This window comes from Cygnus atratus, chromosome 20 (assembly GCF_013377495.2).
Source record: "Cygnus atratus isolate AKBS03 ecotype Queensland, Australia chromosome 20, CAtr_DNAZoo_HiC_assembly, whole genome shotgun sequence".
NCBI lineage: Eukaryota > Metazoa > Chordata > Aves > Anseriformes > Anatidae > Cygnus > Cygnus atratus.
Window position 1 is genome coordinate 10,246,658 of NC_066381.1, and position 25,225 is coordinate 10,271,882.

The 25,225-nt window shown below is 53.5% G+C and overlaps 2 protein-coding genes across 3 annotated transcripts in view; one reads left to right on the plus strand and one right to left on the minus strand.

Annotated features, from left to right (window-relative positions):
- The first annotated feature begins 924 nt into the window (after positions 1-924).
- DUSP14 (dual specificity phosphatase 14) lies at positions 925-14,991 on the plus strand. The gene is made up of 3 exons (XM_035561080.2): positions 925-1,067; positions 11,190-11,283; positions 12,900-14,991. Exon 3 carries the CDS (start codon positions 13,018-13,020, stop codon positions 13,612-13,614), a length of 597 nt encoding a protein of 198 aa, XP_035416973.1. The 5' UTR covers positions 925-1,067; positions 11,190-11,283; positions 12,900-13,017; the 3' UTR covers positions 13,615-14,991.
- Positions 14,992-16,707: 1,716 nt separating this feature from the next.
- SYNRG (synergin gamma) overlaps positions 16,708-25,225 on the minus strand; it is a 43,274-nt gene continuing 34,756 nt past the window's right edge. Inside the window, exons 21-24 of one of the 2 annotated variants that reach the window (XM_035561189.2) lie at positions 22,680-22,790; positions 22,196-22,231; positions 20,906-21,054; positions 16,708-20,786 (exon numbers count right to left, since the gene is read on the minus strand). In XM_035561189.2, the coding sequence (XP_035417082.2) occupies positions 20,923-21,054; positions 22,196-22,231; positions 22,680-22,790 (279 nt within the window). In that variant the 3' untranslated portion in view covers positions 16,708-20,786; positions 20,906-20,922. Of the gene's footprint in view, positions 21,055-22,195; positions 22,232-22,679; positions 22,791-25,225 lie in introns of both variants that reach the window. The other variant, XM_050714762.1, reaches the window with a different exon arrangement.

The following is a 25,225-nucleotide window of genomic DNA, read 5'->3' on the forward strand; positions in this document are numbered from 1 at the left end:
CAGATGGGGGGTACAGACCCTGCCACAACACCAGAGGGACCCTGTCTTGTCCCCAGACTGTCACATCCCCACAGGGACCTGCTCTGTCCCCTCACGGACTCTGCCACATCTCTGTCCACACAGGGACCCCACCACATCCCCACACAGATTGTGTAGTGTCCCCACAGTGACACCCTCATAGGGACCCTGCTGTGTCCCCTTATGGCATTTGTAATGTCCCCACAGCAACACACCCGCAAGAACCCTGCTATGTCCCCTCATGGAATTTGTAATGTCCCCAGAGGGGCCACACCACATCCCCACACACTGTAATGTCCCCACAGTGACACCCCTACAGGGACCCTGCTGTGTCCCCTCACGGACTCTGCCACATCTTTTTCCACACAGGGACCCCCCCATGTCCCCACACGGATTCTGTAGTGTCCCCACACACTGTAATGTCCCCACAGTGACACCCCTACAGGGACCCTGCTGTGTCTCCTCATGGAATTTGTAATGTCCCCACAGGTGCCCCACCATGTCCCCACACGTAGTAACGTCCCCACAAGGAGCCTGCTGTGTCCCCTCAGGACTCCGCCACATCTCTGTCCCCACAGGGCCCCCACCATGTCCCCACACGGATTCTGTAGTGCCCCCACACACAGTGACACCCCCACAGGGACCCTGCCGCGTCCCCTCGCGGACTTTGGAACGTCCCCACAGTGACACCCCCACAAGAACCCTGCCGCGTCCCCTCACGGAACGTGTGCCATGCCCCCACGGGGGCCCCACCACGTCCCGCCCCGGCCTCGCTGCGCCTTTAAGGGCGGGCCGGGCGCCATCTGCTCCGCCCGGGGGCAGAACCGGGCGGGCTCAGCCCCGCCGTAGCCGGGCAACTGCCACCGGGCAACTGCCACCGGGGGGCGGGCGGGGGGCGGGCGGGAGGCAGGAGGGAGGGCGGCCCCGGCAGCGCCGCGATCAGGTGGCAGCGCCGCGACGGAGCCGGCAGCCGGCGGATAAAAGTGCTGCCCGCCGCCGCGGGACGGCCGCCACGGAGCCGAGCCGAGCCGCGCCGCAAAGGAGCCGAGGTAAGCACCGGGGCGGGTCCCGGTGCCCAGCGGGGTTCGGGACTTGCGGGGCGACAACGCGGGGGGTGGTGGCGGGGGTGGGGGGGGGAGCCCAACTCCGCCGTGCCGAGCCCCAACCGAGCCGCCCCCGCCGCGGGCTCCCCGCCCGGCGCTGCTCTGCCGCCCCCCCGGCCTCACCGCCCCGCTCCCCCCGGGGGCTGCCGGCCGGGCTCAGCCCCCCCGGGGGCCGCGCAGCACCGCCGGATCGCGGCGATCTGGGGCTGAGACCCCCCGGTTAGGGCCACCACCGGGTGACAGCAGCCCCCCCCCCCCCCCACGCCCAAACGCTGGTGGTGGCTTCACGGGGACCGTGCGGCAGGGGAACTCCGTGAGGAGGCGCCCAGGAGAGTGGGAGAAGGCAAAGCCCCGCTGGTGGAACCCACGGGGAGCCTGGCTGGGGAGAGCGACCCTCTCCAGCTCCGTGCCAGGACAGCGAAGCTCAGGGCTCGGCTATTTCCTCACGGCTCTGGGTGCTGGCGAGGCACCCACAGCCCTGCCTGACGTGCGTCGGGGTGCTGGGCGCCCTCAGCACCCCGCTATCAGGTCACCTCAGCGCCCGCGGGGCCCCGGCGCGTGCCTGCGGCCGGCCTCAGAGCCACGCCGGCTGCGTGCGCGGCCCTTGACTCAGCTCCGGAGTCGCTGCTGTGAGCAACACCAGTAATCAATGCCTGGCATGTGGCTGCGGGGAGCCGGGGAGGATTATAACCTGTTCGACTGGACAGCAAATGAGTCTTTTATTCTGGAGCTCGGCGTATTGACGGATGCCCTAATATCATGTTGCGAGTTCAGTTTATCCCTGATGCTACTGCCACGGGAACGGTGGAGGGATTAGCACTGGCAAAACATTGTTTTCTCTTATGATACACCAGATCAGCTGTCCCTGCCCTGGCAGGGAGCGGATTCCTTCCCCCTGGGCCTCTCTGTCTACCTCCAGGTGTGCCGCTGTTCCCAGAGACTGGGACAGGCTGGTTCTGCCTTTGCAGCACCGCCACCCCGGTTCCCAAGCAGTGAGAGATGAGTCCCCAGTTTGGAGAGCGCACGCTGGCTCCCACCAGCAGGAATCTGCCACCATGCCGTGGCTGAGAGAACCCCGGTGATCATCAGGAGGGCGGCAGCAGCACAGCAGGTCATAATCGACCTGCGCCCAATACACAGCACCATGCCCCAGCTGCGTGTCCTTCCTGCCTTGGGGGCCTTGGGCAAGGGCACGAGCAGCCCCACTCCCTCTGGAAACAAAGGTGAAATCCCAGGGATTTCATCCAGACTCCAAGGAATCTGCTCCTGCCTCATGCACCGCTTCCGTGTTGATCAGGACCATATTGAAAGTCGCACGGTTTAACTCAGTGGCCGAACCCAACTGAAGTCTCAGAACTGGAGAGGCGGGAGAGCTCAGGCTGGTTTTGTGTTCAGAAATATACTGGCTGTGGGGGAAATAGTCCTTAAAATTGGATATAATGGGAGGGAAGAAAGAGTGTGGAATGCTATACAAGAGAAAGAGGTCTGCTTGAGCCTGTTTAGAGAGTCTGTAATAGCTTGGAACCAGGCACACCGCACAGTCGGGGTCCAGGTAGAAGTCAGGACAAGGAGAGGGAAGCAGCAGCCCAAAAGGACCATCGGCGCGAGGCCATCCAGCGGTGCCATGGAGAAGACTTCCCGGCTTGCTACCAGGAAGATATGGCCACCCCTTCCTCCCACGGGCCTCATAGCAGGTTGTTTTCCCCTAGACAGCGAGGTCCACAGCGAGGTCCATGCCTCAAACTGGGTATGGGAGCTCCTCCCAACCCCTTCCATCGCCAGGTACCCAGCCTTGCCACGTGCACGCTGAGTTACGGCTTCAAAGAGACGCTGAGCAACCACAACGCAAAGGGAAACGTCAACACCTAGCAGACAGGGCTCTGGTGTTTGGAAGTAGGAGGGAAATCCCTGGAGCACGGCCCCAGGCCTCCGGCACCTCGGGAAGCAAGCAGTAAAAGGGCAGCCGAGCCCGCTGCCCACCCTTCATTGGGCACCGCAGGTGCATGGGGCACCCCCTGCTGCCTGCGTGACCGCTCAGCTCCTCCTGCCCAGCTCCTCTCCCCCTTTAGAAAACAAGAGCAGCCATCGGGGGTGTTGCTCCTGGCAGGACAGCTCTGCAGGTGCCTCTGCGTGCCCCTGCATCCACGCGGGGCATCGTGGAGGCGGCACGGGCACCAGCGAGCCTTGGTTTTCCCCTCTGTAAACATCGCAGCCCCCTGCACGGAGCGCGGCTGCGTGTCTCCTCCTGTTCGGAGCGGGAGGCTGAGCAGTAATTCACCAGGCCAGGCGTCCCTATTCATGAGGGAAATTGGAATTCGCTCGCTGTCCCTTCTGCCGGGCGCCCGTCCATACCAATCCAGGCACACAGAGCCTCGAGCGCCGAGCTCCGCACCAGGAGACCAGGGGTGCTGGCCCCGGGCTGCTTGCATGGGAAGCGCTTGCTGCTGCATGTAAACTCGATTTCCAGCTAATTGATTAAAATCAGCCTCCCTTCCTGTTACCCTAAGCAACCCCATTGATGTGCTCACAAAGTGACCTCATTCCTTACAGCTGCTGCGGGCAGGAGGCCGGGCATAGCCAGCCCACTGCCAGCCCGCTCGCTTTCTGCTTTGCCTCCAGCTCGTGCTTTCTGCTCTTACAGCCCCTGCTGAACCGCTGCAGGGCCTTGGGATGCATTCACAGCCCCTGCTCGCCTGCCTGGGGGGGATCCCTCCACCCCAGGCCCATCAGCCAGGCTCACCAGGGAGCGTTGGGGTTGCCCAGGGAAGGCAGGCTGTGCTGGGAGCGCGCACCAGTTGGCAGAGCCCCCGGAAAGGTCCGGGCGAGCGTCAGCATGGAAGCACCGCACGATTTCCAGGGAGCTCGGGAGTGAACTCAGAGCTGCCTTCAATTTTATGGGTTTTGAAGTGGGCCAGCAGGGACAGTGCCAAGCACAGAGGTGCTCCCCCAGCGCACAGCTCTGCCGCATCAATGAGAGGCGAAACCTCCAGCAGCATCCACGAGCCAAGCAGCCCCGGTCCCGCGAGCAGCCAGCCCGGCCCCGCGCCGTTCAGCTATCAGGGAGGAGGTGGTGTCCCTCGTAAGGGACTGTGCAGGGCAAGGGAGGGAGCAGGGGAGCTCCTGAGCTCCGCCTGCGGTCCAGGTGCCATCACCTGGTGCCAAAGCAAGCCGTGAACTTCAGAACAGACGCTCTCTCCCCACTTGCTTTGGGAGCAGAGGGTTAGAGAGCAGTGCCTGGTGTTCAGCTGATGGCACACCTGACACCGCACACAACTGTAGGATCCAGTTCATGCTTCCTCAAGGCTTCATAATGGTTTTTAGGGAGGTTTCGTGCACCCAACCCAAGTTTTTAAGCAAGATGCAGATGGCCACACTACTGGCCTGGGCCCTGCAGGGGAGCCCCCTGCCTCTTGCTCCGAGCAGCAGACACCAAGCACAGCGCACTGGATCATGCCAGGAGCTCCAAAATGACAGCTTTTTTTTTTTTCCCTTTAAAAAAAAAAAAAAGGGAGTTTGTTTCTCATGCATAAAATCAGCCTGCTGGTTGCCGAGGGAGACTTGTCCCCGAGCAGAGCAGCTGCATCGCCCAGGAGCGTATAAATACCAGCGCTCTGGGTCACACCGGCTCCCACCTCCGTCCTCCCCAGCAGCCGGGAGGTCTCCCCGCGGCGAGGGCTCCGCGTGAAGCTGGCAGGCCCCAGCTGCCAGGGGAGAGGAGAGGAAGCAGAGGCGAGGAGGAGGCGGCAGGGAGCGGCGAGGCGCCCGTGGGCAGGCAGCCTCACGTGGGAGACGGCAGCGCGCAGAGAGAGCAGGGAGAGGCGTGCAGGCAGCCAGGGACCCTGGCTGCTGGGGCAGGTAGCAGCCCTTCCTTCAGAGCCTTCCAGAGCCTCAGCCACCTGTGGGGTTGTTTTTTTTTTCCCCCTGTTGCTCTTTTGGTGCTGGGAGAGCAGCAAACAGGGGAGCCAGGCTGCGTGGATGCACCCAGCCAGGTGAACGCAGGCACTGCTAACCCCTTGCCCCATCGAGTCCCACCCAGGTGCTGGTGACGAACCCTTCCTCCTCTCTCCTGCAGCCTGCTCCTGAATCACGGAGGCACCTTCTGCATCCCTGCTGGCAGGGCAGGGGCCTGGCAGCCTCCAAACACACCCACTGGGTCTGCCCTGCTCGGCTGGCAGCGGCAGAAGGGGCAGAGCACCGCTGGGCGCTCAGGAGTTAACCTGCAGGCACACTGGGCTGCTTCAGAAGCTGCTTCCAGCCAGCTGCAAGGCATGCCCTGATGCTCTGGAAACCATATTTTGCTGTTGCTCGTTAACCCCTCGCAAGTCCTCTCAGCGCGCTGCCCTGGCTAAACGCGTTTCCTCGGGTTGCTGAGCGATGAGAAGCCCAGGACCTTCCGCAGCCAAGCCCCGCAAGTCTCTCGTGTCGCGGGGAGCCGCGCGGGGAGCGCAGCACCGAGCCTCCGGGAAGGCAGCGGCGTGCTCCTGCAGGCACGGGGCACCCGGTTGTGCTGGGTGCTGTGCAAGCAGCCGGGCCTGCTCAGAGTTTTTGGGAAGGAAGGTTGCTATCTGATTTAACATCTGACAGCTTCCATCCCGCGCTTGCCCAAGAGGGTAACGCAGCCCGCCTGTAGGAATCGGCACGGGGTTTGTCACAGGCGTAAGGTACAGCGGAGGCCTCCTTCGTCACACCCCACATCTCCCCCTGCCCCTCCCGGTCCCCACGCCCAAACCAAACCGCCCATCCCTCCGGTGACGGGGGCACGCTGCTGGCTCTGAGCCACGCTCCCGAGAGGGGCCTGGAGCACTCGCAGCTCCCGGAGCACAGCCACGGACAGCCGGGGGCAGGAGAGCAACGAGCCCCAGCGGAGCAAGCGGCTGCCGAGGGACGGGAAGAGGAGCAAGAAGCCAGCAGGCTCAGCACATCCTCGCTGCCCAGGAGAGGCAGGGCTGCCCGACGGCCCCAAACCCGCTTCAAACTCCCCTGGACGCGGTACGAGCAAGGCCTGACCCTGGGAATGGCTGCAGTTTGTGCTCTCTGCTGAAATTTATTTTAAATGCCGTTCTCCAAGACCATTTCCAAAGCAATTTTCTGTTCAGCCTGGCTAGGAAGAGCCCTGAGCAGACTCATTCATTCAGCGCCTGCAATATTGACTCTTCTCTTTACTGCAGCATTAGAAAGCATTTGTCATCTCTAAAATGAATAACTTTACCTCTCCTGGGAAGGGGGAGAAGCTCGCTTCAGTACTGACATTTCATACACCCAGCCCACAAACCTGCTTCGAATCCCAGATGATGCTCCAGGAAAGAAACTGGGGGCTTCTGATTCTCTGCCTTTTTGGGAAAGCACGGCTCCCAATCCGTTTTGTCCTCCTTCAGCACCGAACTTGCTGGGACGCCTCTCGGGCCCTGCCACCCACTTTGCTCCACAGTGTCCCTGCTGTCCCCAGCACCGCACAGCCCTCCCGCGGGCTTCGGGGAAGAGCAGAGCGCCGAGGGCACCAGCGAGCAGCAGCAGCAGAGGCCGGAGCAGGACCGGCCACCCCTCCGGGGATCTGGCCACCGAGTGAGGCACCTGCAGGACCTCAGACAGCCCCTGGGGAGCAGGAGAGCCGGGGAGATGTTTTCACCTCTTCCAGGTGCGTTACTACCATGCTACTGCCACGCGGACCAGTACCTGCTGCAAGCCTCGCTCCAGTCACTTAGGAACAAGTCAGTGCCTCTGCTCTCAAGCTAAAAGAGCCCTTAAAAATCATCCAAAACAACAAAGAAGTCAGAGAAAAGACTCCCAGCAGCCCCAGAATAAGAAACATGAAGCTCAGACTTGCCAGCTCATTGTCTGAAGCCCAGTAAGCAAGGCCCTCTCGCATCCTAGAGACCGCGGCATGTTTAACTGTGACCTCTGCCTGTGTTTGCCTCAGCCTTTTGAGCTTTCAGAGGTGTTTTCAAGCCTTTCTCGGGAGGTCTAGGGACCAAGAATGTTTTCCTGTGGGACTTTCAGCCTTCATTAACAGAGCTGTGTTTTGGGAACTAAAAAGAGAGGAGGAAATCCCAACTATTGGGAGATTTGGAACAGAAGACCCACAAGCGCTGCCAGCAGCAGCCTTTCTGAGGGAGCAGAGCATCCGATATTCAAACCATCATACAGGTGTTATCTTATCGCTTCTGAAAACCCCCTTGCCTAGAGAGGAGCCCCTCCACCATCAGGAAACCCAGCCTGAGTCGGTGGCAAGCTGGTGTCGCGCCCAGCTGCCCCACCAGCCCTACAGAGATGGGCACGGACAGCCTCACAGGGATCAGCTTTCGCGGGCCTCCCCTGCAGCAGGGCACCTGCCCCATCTCCTGGGGGACCAGCCACGGAGGAACCACGCAGCTCAGCCTCCGGGTACAGCAAAAACAGCCGCGGTGCCCGACACGAGCTCGCCAGACTTACCCCGCGCAGCGACGTGGCGTGCTGGAGGCACCAGGCGAGGAGAACCAGTCCCGGGGGCAGAAGCGAGGTCCCTGCTGCAGCAGGGGCTGGGGAAGCAGCGCCCCGTCCCCACAAACCCCTCCCGAGGAGGGCTGCACGGAGGGGAGCTGGAGGCTTTGGAGACCAGGGTTATCTCCGGGCTGTAATTACCCAATCACTTCCCCCACCCCTCGTTAAGCAGATGAGGGACACAGCAGAACCCTCCAGTTCCCTGGGGGAGGAGGCTGCACTCGTCCCCACCCCTGCGTCACCGGGGACCCCAGGGACCCTGTGCCACCGGGGCTGGGGAGCCCCAGGACCCCACGCCGGGGTCCCCAGCGGGAGGAGCACACAGCAGCCGCCGGCGTCTGTGGATGGGGAAGCGCGAGGCAGAGTCTGGAAGGAGTTTCCTGCGGGTCAGGGCTGTTGCAAGATTAATTAGCCTGTTAATTGGAATCAGCTCAGCAACGAGGATGCCGTGGCAGGAACACCTGGTGGCAGCCAGCCCACCAGCGAGCCGTGCTGCGCCCCGAGCCTCTCCTTGTGTTTGCAGGGAACAACGAAACCCCTGTGCCGGGAGCAGGCGAGGCGCCGGGCCCGCAGCGGGGAGGTTCCTGGGGCTCTGCGTGCTGGGGACCCTGCTGCTCCCCTGGGACTGCCACTGCCACGCAGGTACCGCGCGGGTGGCACAGCCGAGGGCTGGGTGCGTGTGGCTCGTTTCGTCTTCAGCCGGTTCCCTCGCTGGTTTTTTTTTTTGTGTGTTTTTTTTTTTTCTTTTTTGTTTGTTTTGCCTGGAGCAGCGGCTGGGGAGAGCCGCCTCGCTCCTTCCCTGTCTCTCTGCCCCAGCGCGACGATGGGAACCGCTGCGCGGAGAGGAGCAGCGCGGGGGTCACAGCGGGGCCGTGCCAGGATGAACTTGGGTGCGCTAAGGCAGGCAAACGGTGCTTCCCGGGGGAGAAACAGCAGACTTCAGGGAACCTTTGTCAGAAGCCGGCTGGGGGCCAGGCGTGAGCGATAGGAGAAAGCTCCCACGGGCAGCTGAAGCCTCTCGCCGCCAGCCTGGTGGCAGCTCCTGACCGCCACCTGAAGCAGCCGCGCCGCACAGGAGGCAGCCCCGCCGCCCGTGCCCGGCGAGACCCCCCCCACACCCCCGTGCGTTTTCAGGCTCCCGCGAGCCGGCAGCTGCTGAGCCCGCTGCGTGGGCAGGAGGCCCGAGCTGTCACACGCTGCAGTCGGTGGCATCCCACCCCAGCCACCTCCCGCTGCACAGCCGGGGCACGGGGAAGGGCTGCGCTCCTGGCAGCCCCCGCGGCGCTGCGTTTGGTCCGGGCGCAGCAGCCGTGTCGGCCGCTTACACAACGCGGACCTCGCCGAGACGTTAACCGTTTCTGGATGAGAGCTGCTCTTCAAGCAGAGGCCGCGCTGCCAGCGAGCAGCCATTTGGAGCCCCTCCAGCCTGCCCCGGGGAGGCAGCACGTAACCGAGACGTGGGCCTGCGGGCACGCTGCCTGCGCTCCCAGCTGGCCCCAAAACCGCCCCGGTGCCCCGCTGCTGCGAGCGGGGGTGGCACAGACATCCCTTGTGCCGCTCCTCTCCTGGCCGAGCGGTGTCCTCTGTAGCAGAGAGCCTCTCGTCCGACTCTGTCCATCCTGGCCGCGCGGTGCCGTCGCGGTACGCGGGCAGCTCGCTGCCAGCCCCGGCGCCCGCGTCGTTTGCCGAGCGAGCCCAGCCCGTCACATGCAAATGTCCGGATAAGTCAGTGCCTGCGAACAGGAACCGCGTTATGGAAAGCAGCAGGGCCCTTCCCAAGGCGCCCCGAGTGCCCCTCGCCCCCGAGGGGCCGTGGCAGCGGCGAGCGCCTGCGCGGCCGGCTCCAGGCGGGGACGCCGCCGGCTGTCACAGCCCCGCTGCCAAACCAAACCCTGCTCCCACCGCCGAGACCAGCCGGCTCGTCCATCTCAACGTTTTAAGACCAAAAGGTTCCCTCCGCTGGCTTTTGACGCGTTAGATCTCATCTTTTAATCAAAATACGAATCCTTCGGCTGAGGAGGAAATGTGCACGGCGCCGGAGAGCGACGCTCCCTGGCACGGAGCGGAGGAGGGCAGGCACAGAGCAGAGGCGGGCAGGATCACGCCAGCACCGCGTGGAGCTGGGGCTGCAGGACCCCGTGGGGACACGGCCGTCATCTGCAGCCCCATGGGGCCAGCAGCACGCACCGACTGGGGCTGGCTGTGGCCTGGGGTGCAGCAGAGGCTGCCTTCAGGCTCACAGCTCCTCCGGCGGCGATGCTTTGTGCCCGAGGACAAGAGGACTGTTGGTGTAACAAAATCCACCCTTCTCCCCACTGCCTGGCACCCGCGGATCAAATCAGGGCTGGCACAGGGGGCTCAGGCGGTGTGCGGTGCTCGCAGAGGTGGGGTGAGCCCCGTGGGTGGGCCTGGGGACTTCTGTGGCAAGCTGTAGCGCGTGCCCTCCCGTTTGCTAACGCCAAATCCCAGAGGGACCCGAACCCCGACCACCCTGCTGGCTGCCGGCTGCGTCGCTCATGCCACCGAGAGGACTCGGGAGGTGTTTCTGTTCAGGTGCCGTGCGTGGTCTCTCTAAACCAGTGACAAATGAGCAAGCGAAGGCCTGGATTCAGCAATTTGTAAGAGAAACCGGCGGGGTCCTCCCTGTGCGCTCCTGGCCGGGCTCCGCAGGAGCAGCCCTGCCCCGGCCCCGCGGCTGCAGCGTGTTTGCGGGTCACCTCCACGCTAACGCTTCCCAGCCCTCCTGGAGGGAGGCGTGGAGCTAAAAATCCTGTTTGGGTTTGCCTTCTGCCCGCTCCCAGCTCCGCCAGAGCTCCCGGCCCGCCCTGCCCGCCGGCAGCACCGCGGCGAGCGTGCACACTGCCTGCCCAGCGCCGGCACCCGCCGGCAGCCCCAGGCCCGCTTCCCCTCGCTCCCTGTCCGTGCAGTTTCCTTCCTCGTTTTATGGCCACGCACAGGGAAGCCGAGCCCTTTCCCCTGCTGTCCCCAGGGGCACGGCCGCTAGCCGCGGTGCGAGGCTGGCTTCTCGGAGCTGCTCCGGGGGCAGGCGTTGCTCACGCTCTCCCTGCGTGGGCTCGCGCTCCTGCAGCACATCCCCGTGGGCGGCTCTGCCGCTGTTCCCGTGCTGCGCCCACGCTTCTGGGATTTGTTCATTTTGGGCTAGCTGGAGGAATACAGGAAGGGGGTGCTCCCCCGGTCCTCTGCTTCCCAGGGGAGGGATGCTGCAGCTCTTGGCACCAGCGCTGCCCCTTGCCCCTGCAATCCCAGCGCCTCCCCTGCTGGCGTGGTCCTGGGGAGGGGGAGCTCGTAGCACAGCCCTTGCAGAGGGGCTCCCAGAGGGGAGAGCTTTGGGCACTGCCTGAAGAAACTCAGATTCACCCCAGAGCTCTGGGAGTAGGAGAGAGCTTGATGGATGCTGGAGGCAAGGCTATGTTTCTAAGGCTTGTGGTGGAAGAGGAAAACCCCAAACACTTCCCAGGTGTCCTTGGTGCAGGGAAGGAGAACTTAGAGTGAATTCCTTGGAGGGGGGAGCTCCTGGTGTCCTGGCTGGGCCCACAGCCTGATAACTCCCACGTTTTCTTCTCTTCCCAGCTCAGGGCAGGACACACTCCACGGGACATCCCAGCTGCAGCAGCCCACCGCGTCCGGGTGCCAGTCGGTGACTTGGACCAGTTTGTTTCAGAGCGTAAGTGCCCAAATCCTTCGCGTTGTCAGTAACAGACATCTGGGCAGGGATTTCCCATGCTCCAAGACCTCGATTCCTTTGGAAAAACACCACGTTCACTGCTGCTCCGGCTGGGTGGCTGTGGTTGGGGGGGCTGCAGGGGAACCTGGGCGCTCGCAGCTGCAGCAAAAATCTTCCTGCTGGGGCACGAACCCTCGCAGCGCCCGCACTTCGGGCCCACGGTTTCAGGAGCTGCTCAAGTAGCTGCCAGCAGGGAACAAGCCACAGAGGAGACTGCGTTATGCTCGTTAAGTTACCATACTGCAAATGCATGCCAAAAATGTGCTGGCAGCGCCAGCAGCCGCTGCTGAGACCTGCCGGCGTTTCCCAGGGCCTGGGCCGCGGGCAGGCCGCTGCGCTGCGGTGTCAGGGTGTGCGAGGCGCAGCCCTTTGGGGGGGGCAGCTTGGCTCTGCCCCCACCTCGGCCTTCTCTGGGAAACGGGGAAGGAAAAAACAGGTAGGGAAAGCAGCAGGGAGAGGTGGCACCTCTGGGAACCACCACGGCCCCCTGAGGCAGGCAGTGCCACGCCGGGAGTGCTGAGGGCTCTGAACGTGGGCGCTGACTGCTGGGGGCAGGCACCCTGAGCACCACCCGGAGCCCACGTGGAGCCCGAGGGCACCACGGGTGGGCTCAGACATGCCTGGGAGGTGGAGCAGCAGCTCTGCACCCCCGGGGCAGTCCCAGCTGGAGACAGCACAGGCAGAAGTGACTTGCAATTTATTAATGCTCCAGGGCTCGTCCCCAAGCTTACAGCTTCTCCGCTGGCTTTGGGGAAGTCCTAAAGGAGTAGGGGAGATAAAAGCAGGTATTTTGTTTTGAACTCTGGCCTTTGAAAAAGCAGGAGTGCCCAGATCTCGTCCTTCCTGGGGCCCGCAGCAGGCGAATCCAAGCCTCTGCAGAGCGTGGCTCTCTCCAAAACATTCATCAGTCATTACGGCAGCAGGAAAAGAGCCTCCCTTGTCCCTACCTCTGCTTCGGTTTTACTCTCGGCTTCTGACATAACCAGGTCACTCTTTCCACACTTCCCCAGCCTCACGGAGAGCCGATTAGTGATCTAGATGGACATGACTCACCGCCTTTTCTAATGAGCAACTTTCCTATGTTTATGTATTTTGGCAGGGCCTTTCATATACCTAAAAAAAGAAGGGTGGCACTGGGGAGAGGGCAGGGTAAATTGCTGGCATCCGTATCCAGCCTGAGCTTCTCACCTTCCCCTTGGACTCCAGCCAGCTGTGAAGTTGCTGCTTTTGAATGCGAAAAAGGTGTAACTAATCTTCCATGCGCTAATCTGGTTGAAATTCTGTCCGGGCCCAGAGGTAGGCTGCCTAAGCCCTTGACGAGTAATTGGACCTAATTAGGCTGGAAGATTTTTTTTTGTTAATATCTGTCCTGGCAATGCCTGGGGGCCCCGTGGTAATAAGCACTGTACAAACCCAGAACAACCTTACCCTGCCGAGGTTTGCCAGTAGCAGGTTGTCCAGGCCGCAGTGGGGTGAGTTGGGTTTTCCTTCTCTTGCACAGACGTGGTCTCAGCGGACAGCTGCCCCGCTCACGTGGTGTTGCTTGTGTTTTGCAGTGACTAAGCGGTGGAAGCTCTCGCTGTCCTAGCGCTGCCAGGCCAGACAATCCTTCCCTTGGCTGAAGATCCCGTTGGATCCCTTCCCATAATGGAAGTGTGAGTGCCAAGATCCTCCATGACCTCCAGAAGCCACAACTCCTTACCGAGAACTCTGATGGCTCCACGAATGCTCTCTGAAGGTGCCCTCGGGGGCATCGCCCAAATCACCCCCTCGCTGTACCTGAGCCGGGGCAGCGTCGCCTCCAACCGGCACCTGCTCCTGTCCCGGGGGATCACCTGCATAATCAACGCAACCATCGAGATTCCCAACTTCAACTGGCCCCAGTTCGAATACGTGAAAGTGCCTTTGGCTGACATGCCCAACGCCCCCATCTCCCTGTACTTCGACAGCGTCGCCGACAAGATAAACAGCGTGGCGCGGAAGCACGGGGCCACCCTAGTCCACTGCGCGGCCGGCGTGAGCAGGTCGGCCACGCTGTGCATCGCCTACCTGATGAAGTACCACAAGGTGTCCCTGTTCGAGGCATACAACTGGGTCAAATCGAGGCGCCCCGTTATACGCCCCAACGTGGGCTTCTGGAGGCAACTGATAGACTACGAGAGGAAGCTGTTTGGGAAGACGACGGTTAAAATGGTACAGACACCATATGGCATCATCCCAGACGTTTATGAGAGAGAGAGGAGACCCCTGATGCCTTACTGGGGAATTTAATGGGACTGCAGACAGGAAGCACAACAGAAGGGACACGCTGTTCTGAGTCGGCCAGACTGGAGACATTCCCTTCTCTTTCTACAGCCAACTTTGGTTCTTTACCATACAGCAGAACCTCAACTGATTCTCACCTCACTAACCTGCAAGGCCAACGGTTCCCTTCGACGCATTTCTCTCTACAGGGATTCCCCATCCATATTTCTCTGATTTAGCAGAACGAGGTCTCCTTATAAGTTTATTCTCCTTTCATAAACCTTCCCTCTCTTTTTAGTCAGTTTATTAGTATCCTACGAGGAAAGGCCTAAAAGGCATTTGGCAGAGTTGATGAACAAAGTGCGCTTTGTGATGCGGTAGCCTGGATATTTCTTTAATAGCTTGTTTGCTTCCTTGCAAAATCCTGTAGTGGCTAGGGAGCGGCACTAGCACAGACCGAGGAAAGTCCTGCTGCAAGGCAGGGGGTTTTACCAAGAGCCAGGAAGGAAGGAGTGGAGTTGTGTTGCTAGTGCCGGTGTTTTCTTTAACAGCTGTAGTGACTCTCAGTATATAGTGTTTGAGATCTTTAGTCAGCTCTTAATCTGTATTAAAAGTCAAAAAGAGTGAAGTCAGTCCGTGTCAGCCACAAGTAAAATAAAATCTGAAAGATTGGAATCAAAATAAACACAAAGTCCTTTTTCACTCATTCCATGCCAGGGCAATAGTCCTGGAATACACTTACACTTCTGAAAAATACTGGTGTTTTTTGTGGGTGGAAAGTAAACAGAATTTGTCCGTGTGTGGCTCAAGACAGATGTGGGAGGTTAACCCTTCCTGCACTGACCAGCCAAAGAAACGTTTAGGAAACTGTGTGCATGGCCACCTTCCAAAAGGGCTGAGCTGTGTTTTCTAATATTCAATCAACCAGTAAATTGGAAGTAGGTAAATCCACTTGATTACTTAGCTCTAAGTACGGTCGTGATCTGCCTTAGCCCATTTCTAAAACACTTCATTATGTCCTCAAGGTTATGTTGCATTCTAGAATTATTCTGCACAAAAAGGCGATCTGTGAAACCTCCCAGACGAGGATGGCTTTATGGAGAAGGCTTTGCCTTGTTCTGTTCGCGATGAGAAAGATTCCAACCTGAGAAGTGGGAGAAACCTTCCCGTGGTGTAGCCCCTGCGAGCCAAACATCGCTCCTCTCCCCGCGGATAGCGGGGACCGGGTTTCGTTAACACATCACCAGGAGAACAAAGCAAGCCCCTTCCTCAGTGGGACGTTTGTGTCCTCTGCTGCATCTCAGGAGGAGGAGTACGCAGATTGCTGGATGCTGAGATAGCTATCTGATTTAAATGAGATTCTATACTTGTAAAAAAAAAATCAATAAAGATTAAACAAGAACATGTGTTGGCTTCCTATTCAGAACTGTGCTAATGTATCTGAAGTAACAGTGGGAACATGGTGTAATCCTGAGCAGGGGCTTGATATGAGTCTGATATGAGCTTAGTCTTGAGCAAAATAACGTGATCTGTGCCAGTCACTTGGCTGATCTGTTCTCAATCCATCCAGGGGTCCTGCAATTCCCGACCATCATCAGGAAAGCCAGGCAAGTCCTTTGGCTATTTCAAAATCAGTTACTACAAATTCCTCAATACTGCAAAGTCCAAAGGAGTTTCCTACATGCAACTACTGCCCCTTCCACCTGGAAACTTTTTTTTTTTTTAATCTAGGATGCACTTAGACAAAACTGCAAGTGAAAAAGCCAAAGTACTTCAGCACAACTTTTTCCTAACACCAATGCATGCATCTCAGAGCAGTCCTGCACCAGCAGAGGAAGTCTTCTGCCCACTGAAATGAGCGAGTTTTTTTTTGCCACAAGCTGTGAAGGGGTCAGGTTTCCCTGGTTGTCTCTCCTGGCAGTGCAGTGACAAGCAGACAGGAGACAGACTGCCCATTTAAAAACTACACTCTGCTCATCTTCCTCCCCAGTTAAACTGCACCGGGGCAATGGTAAGCAAGAAAATGAACTAGAGATTAAAAATGAAGACCGATAATTAGTCTGCAGACATTCTGAAAGCATGACATATTAGAGGGGAAAAAATCTACTTTCCAAATTAAACACCTAAAAATTGACCATGTATAATTTAACAATATTATAATATTATTAATATTGTTTTAAAATATAATTGCCTGATAAAGCACATCATGAAATAAAGACTTCATTAATAAGAAATACCCAGTAAAGATTATATTATGGAGAATTGCCATGGTATTAATACTTAGCGGTATTTCTCCGCACAAATTCCTCGTTCCAAGAGCAGGTATCTACCTGAGTGGTTTTCCCCCTCAAAATCCAGTTTTTCGTCATGCATCCTTAAACTTACAGAAACCAAAGAGGAGAACACAGCACAGTTCAGGCTGCGGTAAGCACACCTGCTGGGCTCGAGGGAAACGTCGTTCCTCCTGCTACCCATTCTGGAAAGCGTGTATCTGCAATTATTTCAGAGTAGTTGGATGTTATTTGGTGAGGCATCTTGCAAATACGAGCCATGAAGATGACTTTGCGTATACGGCTTCACGTAAGGCCCTTTTGGTCGAGCTCTCCAAGTTTCTCCCGAGCCAGGGGAAGGTTTTGCCCTGCCCCGACACTGCCCGGGGAGCGCGGTGGCAAGGGCAGCTCTGGTCCCGCAGGCAGCGCCGCGTTTTGTCCAGCTGCACCCCGGAACAAGCCACTCCATGGCTCTGTCAGGAATAAAATGGGTTCTTTATTGAAATCGAGGTTTGAATCCCAACAAAAGATTTGTAAGTCATTGCAAGAATTAAGGGAGTGAACAATTGACTAAAAAGTCAATTAATAACACTTTTCCTCCTCGGATTTAAAATGTCTGCAGTGACTCCAGCACAGCACAAACTGAAACAGCTCCAACAACTAATCACAAAACCACTTCTGGAAGACAAATAGCATCCCAATGGGGAGAAAAAGGAATCACAATACGAAGAGCCGTTTTCTGACCACTTTTCTTCATAAAATTATGACATTTATATTTTAACATTGAGAAACGGAATGAAATACCGGCCCAGAGATCAAAAAAATCTTTGAGAAAAAGCAGTTTGTACAATAGCAGCTTTTATTGAAAAGGCAGTTTTTGTTTCAAGTTTAATTAATCTGACATGAAGCTAACTAGAAAACAGCATTCGTTGGGTTTTATCGAGCTCCACTCTCCCCTCGTTTCTGCTGCACCGCTCTCAAGGAGCTGCTGAAAGCAAACCCAGGTGAAGGGAAGCTGCTGCCAGAGACGAAAATTCAGAGGAATGTTCAAGAGCAGGACGTAACAATTCCCACGCCACAAATAACCTCCCAGCTGCTACACAGCAAATACAGGTCAACAAGCTCGCGAAGGTACTCGAAACAAAACGTGACAGCGGATGGGCAGGACACAGGCTTGAACAGTTGGGTTGCTCCCTAGAGCTCCTGCCACCGAGGAAAAGCTAAAATGCACTAAGATAGCACAGAAGCAGCAGGAATACAACCGGGCAAAATGATATAAATTAAATCAACCAAAGGAATAATCTCTTACAACTCCAAATATACACAAATATATAGAAAAATCACTTTTCATAGGTAATCCCAAGGCAGCTCCAGAGAACACACACATTAAAAAAAAAAGGAAGAAGAAAACCAGGTTTCTCTTTCTTCCCTAGTGAAAGAGTACATCCAGCAAAAGGAGCTATATTTATAAAATTCAGCACAACCAAAGCAGAAGGCAGCACGCCCATTAGCCTGTATGCAAAGGAGGCAGGGGAGCATGGTCTGTTACAATGCACTGTAGAAAATATTGTAACCTTGGATACAGATTGCAAGGACACCGGGCTTTGGCTAGCAGTGCAATGTCTGAGGAGATGCTGAATGCAACAGTGAGTCATTTTAATGACTGGGGTATGAGAGTGAAACGATCCTCGTTGTGCAACGCCTTTATCAAGGGGATCTGCATGTAAAACATTTGATGTATTCCCATGACGTAAAGGTGTTCAGAACAACGGTTTCTGCTTGCCACGAACACATTAATATTGCCTGCTGCTCTCCCTTCTGTAGGGAGCAAGTGACTAGCAGTGTCATACTTCAGTAAGCCCTGCTGCAATTATAATTGTAAATGTCGATTCCTTACTTTTATGGGCCAAAAGACACGCTGGCTACGTCTTAGAGAGGGAACTTACTTGCTTCGTAAGTATGTGACAAGAAAAACATCACTGAAAAAGGCTTTTATGACAGTACATCTCATACTGCTTTTGAAATATTGGTTGCTTTTAGTTTCACGTTGTGGCCTTTTTTTTTTTGTGACATTCTCTTTTAATTAGAAAAGAACACGTATCCAGTTAAGTGTTCAGGAACTGTGGTGGAAGCCCGTGCTAACAATACATTCCCTTTTCCCAATATAGCATTTTCATAAGCAACAGCCTTTGTGTCAGCCAGATACAAAAACCACTCGACAAGTCCCCTTGCTAGCAGCAAGGCGAGGCATTTGCTTGAAGCCAGACAATGCTTAAGTGCTTCTGTAGCTCAGTATGCAAAGGCAAGCGCTCGCTTACTGTGCTGCACAGACCCCGGACATCAGTGGGGACCCTTCCACTGGTACCCAGCAGCCCCCAGTTATGAGGGAAAACAATGTACGTGGTCAACAGCTATGGTGCAGGCTACTGTAACTATTTCACACCTAATAAATGAATCAGAGAGCAAGCAAAGACTGACTGCTTTTTTTTTTTTTCTCTCCTTTTCTGATAATTACTGGGCAGCAGAAGGCAAGCAGTCATTGCCTCACTACTGAAAATCTGCCACTTGATTAGCTTGAGCTTGCAACTGGAGGCACAAGTTGCTGAGTTTATGAATAAGATAATTTCAGGCAGCAGGAAGATTTATTTTAATTTGGGTAAATAAGGGGCCGGACACCTAACACTCTTATTAGCCAAGATTCTTTAATTTGGCATAATTAATAGCTTAGTATAGCTAAGACTTATTTTTTTTATATCACAGACTGGTTGAGGCTGGCAGGGATTGCAAGGTCCCTCTGGTGCCACCCCAGCCCCAGCACGGCCCCCCCCCGGCAGGGGACCCAGCCCCACGTCCAGTCTGCTGGAGCTCTCCCAGAGGAGCCCCCAGCCCCTCGGGCAGGCTGTGCTGGGGCTGTGACACCTGCACAAAGTGTTTCCTGATGCTCGGACAGATCCTCCTGTGTTCGTTTGTGCCCATTGCTTCTTGTCCAGGCACTGGGCACCACTGAACAGAGCCTGGCTCCGTCCCCTTCGCATCCTCCCTGCGAGTGTTTATAGGCATGGATGAGATCCCCCCCGAGCCCCCTCTTCTCCAGGCTGAACAGCCCCAGCTCCCAGCCTCTCATAACAGGAGAGGTGCTCCGGTCCCTTGAGCATCTTGGTGGCCCTCCACCGGGCTCTTTCCAGTATGTCCAGGTCTCTCTTGTACTGGGGACCCAGACCTGGGCACAGTGCTCCAGGTGACGCCTCAGCAATGCTGAGCAGAGGGGAACGACCACCTCTCCTGACCTGCTGGCGATGCTTTGCCTAATGCATCCAAGAATACCACTGGCCTTCTTGGCAGCAAGGGCACGTTGCTGACTCGTGTTCAGTTTGGTGTCCGCCAGGACCCCCAGGTCCTGTTCTGCTGAACTCCATGAGATGTTTGTCAGCCCAAGAAAAGATTATAGAGAGTGGCCTTGCAGTCACATCTGCCAGCTCCTTCTGGGTTTGTGGGTGCCTCGCATCACAGCCCATGGGCTTGCGATTGTCCAGTTTGCTCAAGTGTTCCCTGACCTTGTCCTCTTCCAAAGAGACAACAATTTTCCTCTTTGTAATTTCAATTTCAGTAAATAATTTCTTGTCAACATCAGCTACTCTCAATGAAGGCAAGAGTAGCTTGGAAAAGCTGTTGATATCTTTGGAGAAAAGAGATTTTCTAGAGAACTGAGAAACTGAAATCAAAGAATGAAGCAAACTGAATAGGATGTATAGTGGTAAGGCTCTTAAAATAATGCCACGAAGCTCCCAGTGGGTTTAAAATTCTGTAACTATCACTGCAGCTGATGGCACTGTCATCATATTGAAAGAAAGAAGTGGTTACTTTAAATTTATGGGCAACACTTTGTGATAGTCTATTATACTAATCTCTTCCTATTCGATAGGTGTACCTACCATAAGCAACAAAATGGTAGATTGGCAGCAGCCGGCTTCAAAAAGCAGTCTGCTTAAGCCCAACTTTCAGTGTTGGATCACACCCACCTGCAGTAGGAGCTAAGGGCCACCTCGTACTGCCAGTTCTGAGTCAGGAAAACACATTATCACAGGTAGCACTGGATTGCACAAGTTACATGCATGCATCCCATCAGGGGAAGCAGGTAACACACAAAAAAGGGAATATGTACAGGAGCAGACACGCAGTATCAGTGGAGTCCAGTTTTCAACAGTGATGCAGCCACACAACTACCAAAGTGTCAGGAGAAACGTAACAAACCACACCTGTAGTTCAGGACAAGTCCAAGAGCAGATATTAGCCAGTATTTACAATAGAACAGCAAAGATTGCAAGCTTTAAAATCCAGTTGCCCGTACTAAAGAGTCCAGATATGGTAGAGAAAATTTAAACAATTTTTCCAAGTTCTTAACCCCCAGTACTAACCAGTTAAGCATATGAATACTTTATAATAATTTACAATTCAGAATAGTGAAAATTTAAATAAACAGTGGCTCTCTACAGTCTAATTCCTTCCAAGTCAGTAATTCATTTTGCCTTGGAAGTTACCATGACATGTGCATTGTATGCATTGTAATAATATAGCAGCAAATATTTAAAGAAAAATATCATGATCCAGACACCCAAAACATTAAGAAAAGATTTGTTTGCAAATATGTACTTCAAGTCTTTAAGTGTCACTTCCATGCAAATCAGTCTAGCATTTCAGTTTGTCTTGGAAACTAGGTACTGTCCTCTCACAGAGGTCTGTACACTTGGACAGAAGACTGGTTTTTTGTTTGTTTGTTTCACAAAGACCTACCCGCTTTCATATCGAGAAAGAAACGCCACATTTTGTGCCACTCCACCTTTTTTTTCTTGTTATTTCTGAAACCCCAGCCATTTCAAGTACAATTCTTCACGGGGAACTTCCATATACGAGAGTGGCTTTAATCCACTGCTGTACAGAAATCAAAACAAAGCATTTCAAACCCTAACCACAGCTGAAAGAAGCCTTTCCACTTACTCTATCACACCATTTACCCCAACCGAGGTGCATTTTCAGACCCGATACTCCACCTTCAGTGCGACTGCTTTCAGAGCAGGTCAGGCAAAATGAGACCCGGAGGCTTTGGCTCCACGCAGTTGATCCAGAAGTTTGCACAGCTGGCATGGTATTGGTGCCCTCCATATGCCAGCTTAAAATTATCCGTTTCTGAATTAAAGGCCTAGAATAACAAGAATTGAAACAAGTATGACAGTCTTATCTTCTCCAGGATATAAAACAGAGTGGAAAATGGCTATCGCAGAGGTGTTCACCCCCAGCATGGTAGAACCTGGACACTCACACTCTGAATGAGCCATCTTCACTTGCAGAAGCAGAGCAGGCAGACAAATATTTCATTTTAGTCTGCAAAAATGTTTGCAGGTGGACAAAACCTTCACACCTGATCATCACACCTGATGGTACTTAGTCTGCTGCATGGTGTGTTAGAGGGAGCCATTTGATTAGTATTCTCTCTCTCATCTGACACCTGGTAACTAACTCATCTCGTTTCATGCATCCTCTAGGAAACAAAAGCTTGTTCTGCTAGCTATCACATTTATTTCACTGGGTCAAACTCTGCCGTAACTTAGGCAGGTGCAATTCTTGATATTAGCATTATCCTACCATACTTCTGGTTCTGGTTGGTCCCCTTTTTCTGGTAACTGAATCGGTTTTACTATAGGAGTGCATGAAGCCATGAACAAGCTTAAAACATCTCAAATGTATGTTGCTGGGAGATACTGCTTAGATATGATGGGAAAATTATTTTTTATTTTTAAATAAACCTAGGCTCTCGGGGATAACATTGATTTTTCCCCCCCCGTTCAGAAAGAGAACAGTTAACAGCTGTTTCTACTTCAGCAGCATTCCCAATGCTTCACAGCTACCTATTTAAAAAAAATTCTGAACCTGTTTCCTACACTTTGGATTTCCTGCACAGACTTCTAAAAATGCCATTGCCTACTACATATAGCCAAAAGGCAATACTTCTAGCAAAAACCCTACCGTTCCCCCACCCTTTTGCAACAGACACACAGGCAGCTACAAATTCAGAAACTCGCTGCAGTGAGTTTTCTACCACACAACAGAAGTAGCACAAAACCAGAAAGCTATTCACAAGGTACAAGCATGCAGACAAGACAAAAGGGAGACTCTAGAGCATGTTAGTTGATCGGATCAGGTATTACAGTTACAAAAAATGACTAGAAGAAAAGGATTCATGATTGGTACAATTGAGAATGACAGCTGAAGGCCAGTTAGCAGTTCAGCCTTTCACACTCAACTAGGAATGATTCTATAAAGAATTTTTTACAGGTTCATACTTTTCTAGGAAGCTCTTCCACAGGTTTCTCTTCTTTCTGAAATAACGTTGAAACCAAAAAGTCAGCAAAACTGCCGATATACATTAATTGGTTGGCATAATTACTTTGTACACATCCTGGGATTCCCTCCCAGCTCTACTAATTGCAATAGTCCCCTCCTGGCAATCCGCAGAGATGCATTGCATAAAAGAAAGTAATTAAAAGATTTTTATATATATGCATTTTTTGGTCTCAGTATCCCAGTTTCTTTCCTGTAACGAAGAACTTAACTTTTCAACCCTTTTCTCCACATCTGTGTCACACCCAAAGCCCACTGAGTTTAGGCCATTGACTGGTTTGAGTCCCATCTATTGATCAGATTTTGCCTTCGCCGCTTCCAGTTACAAATTACAGCCATGAAAATTTGTAAATGAACCCCAAGCCTAAATGGAAGTCAAAACTGTAAATTAAAAATGAGTTTAATGATAGAGCCCATGATACTTACTTTACTTCTTGAATCCACATTTAGGAGGCACACTCCACAGGCAAGATCTTGGGCATTTTTAATCCCTGGACGCAGCATACAAGAAGAGAAATCCAGTGAGTTTTCATCTGGCTAAAGAAATAAGACAGTAAAATTTAGACATTTTCAATGACTGAATAAGTTTCAGATATGATAAAAATTATTTTTCTGGTTGTAACAGAGACCTACGGCATCACACAGGCAACAAGGCAGAGGTGACGTTACATTTTCTCAGTCTGATGCATGATTTAACCAAAGCCATTAGTATGTATTTGCAGTCCTGCTACGCAGTCTCCATCAGCATTAATTTATAACACTCTAGCTCTTGAAAAGGGGTTAGACTACAAAGGAAATAATTCTTAAGTTCCATGTTCCCACATCAAAAAGGGAAGAAACTTCTGAGGGAAAAGCCCGGGCAGCTGCTGCTACATTTCAACTGCAGCATATTAAGAACTGGATGCAGATAAACAGCGGTATGCAACAGCTATTTGTGCAGCTGCGAGGAAACGGGGCGCTGGCCAGCACTGCTTCCACTAGTGTTTGAAGTGGTGTCCGTATCTGTGTTTATTGTCCTGAATTCCGTATTACTGCCTGATCAAAAAAGGGCAGTTGTTATTCTTTCTGAAGTTTTTGGTTTTTTTCTGAATCTACAGTATGGCACAGCAGTACAAAGCGGGACATTAAGATTAACCAAACCATATAAGAATTAAGGTCACCAGCTATTTCATGCCAGACAACCTCAGGTCCAAGAGAGGCAAAGATTGGGAGAATAAGCCTGCAAATAAGCAACTTTTCTGGTACACAATCTTAAATTTCAGCTACAAGATGAATGGTTACAGAAAGCTTTACATATGCATGGTATAAAGCTGTTGAAGTATTGCTTGACGCTGGTAGCACAATTAAAAATAATGACTAGAAATGCAAGAAACAAACAAAATGTGCGGTCATAAAACACATGTACTCTTTCTTAATCCATAGGCTAGGTATGCTGATCACAATCCCCTGCTGAATGGCTGGAGAATAATTGGACTCCTGAAAAAAGCCATTTCATCTTTAAGTAGATCAATCAAATTAATAAACGCACTCTAATATTTGTTTACCAAACGCACAAGTGAAGCAAATGAGAAGGTCATCCTGTAATTTGCAATGAAAAACCACAAGGCTGTGCATAAAATTACCTTGCAACAAAATCCTTTAAAAGATAAAATTAACCTTTCCAAGCGCATGCCTCTGAGCTGGGCTACTTCTCTGCACTTAATTGGCACCACTGCACCGTGCGGGGTCTGTGACACCAGGGGAAGGTATGGGTCCACACGGTTCAGCATTCCACGTGAAGAAGAGAAACAAAAAAGGATGATTTTGAGAAGTATCAGAGTCAGGGGTCTCTTTGGTAACTACCAAGACACTGCACGTGTTTGAGAAGTTGTCTGCAGCTCCAAGTGTGCTTAACATTTAGCTGGACTGCTAAGGAGAACGTGGCACAGACCTTAAAGGTAATCCCTGTAATCTGCCAGGGAAAAGTACTTTAGGAACTAAATTTTAATCTACTTGCTTTAAATCAAGAGAGACTCCTGGTAGCTTTTTAGATTGTCACCATCAACAACACCAGATTTCAAACAGATGAATCCTCATCTATCAACTTCACCTGCCAGGCAGTAAAATAGCCAAGCGTAAGTTTCATTTTCTGACAGGCTTTGTGTAACACCGGGTGTTACCAAAAGCACCTGCTTGGCATCGCTGCTTGTAACGAGAGGTTTAAAGTGTGCAAGAGGTGTGTAAAAAGGGACTGACACTTACAGTACCTGCTTTGCAGGGCTGATGGTTAGCTCAAGGTGGCTATTTGAGGCAGAAGCCAGGTACCTGGGGGCTCATTTATACCCAGCTGCTTGCTGAGGAGCAAAGATCTTTAGTGGCCACGGCTGCATTGCAAGAAGGAAGCCACAAATTAAAGCATTCAGTGAGAAGATAACATAGTAATGATCTAGTTATGGGTGCTTGATGTGGAGCACTGATACTAGGGATTGAAGACTCCTTAGGTATACACTGAATTAAAGGGATCCATTACACAAGACCATATCAAGCACCGTCATGAGGATGATTCCCTAAGGATATGAGTTCTACCATGGTTAAAAAAAAATTTTGCACATATTTCCATGTGAATGTTGCAGGAAATACCAAGTGAAAGATATTTAATGGCAAGTTTATTTTCTTGCCTTCCAATTGTGTCTATTCTGTACCTGGCCCCTACAGGTCCCTCTTTTTCAGTTCCTTTGAGCACCCTTCCCATCCGGTGCTCCCTCACCTAAAGACCACCGCTCAGACAGCCTCCCACCATCTCTCTGTGTATCTATGCAGAAAGCTCTCGAGCTTCTACCAGACTGTCTCAGAGCAACTGAGTCTTTTCTGGCACTTCTATTGCGAGGAGGAAGAGCTATTTAGTCTGCAGCAGGAACCAAAACAAACTCAGGCATTTCCAAAATCCGGAGAGAAAAAAAAAACAGTTCAGTTATTCCTGTGTTGCTACACTG

Coding starts and splice junctions, on each gene's coding strand:
- DUSP14 (XM_035561080.2), top strand. CDS start 13,018: ATGACCTCCAGAAGCCACAACTCCTTACCGAGAACTCTGATGGCTCCA.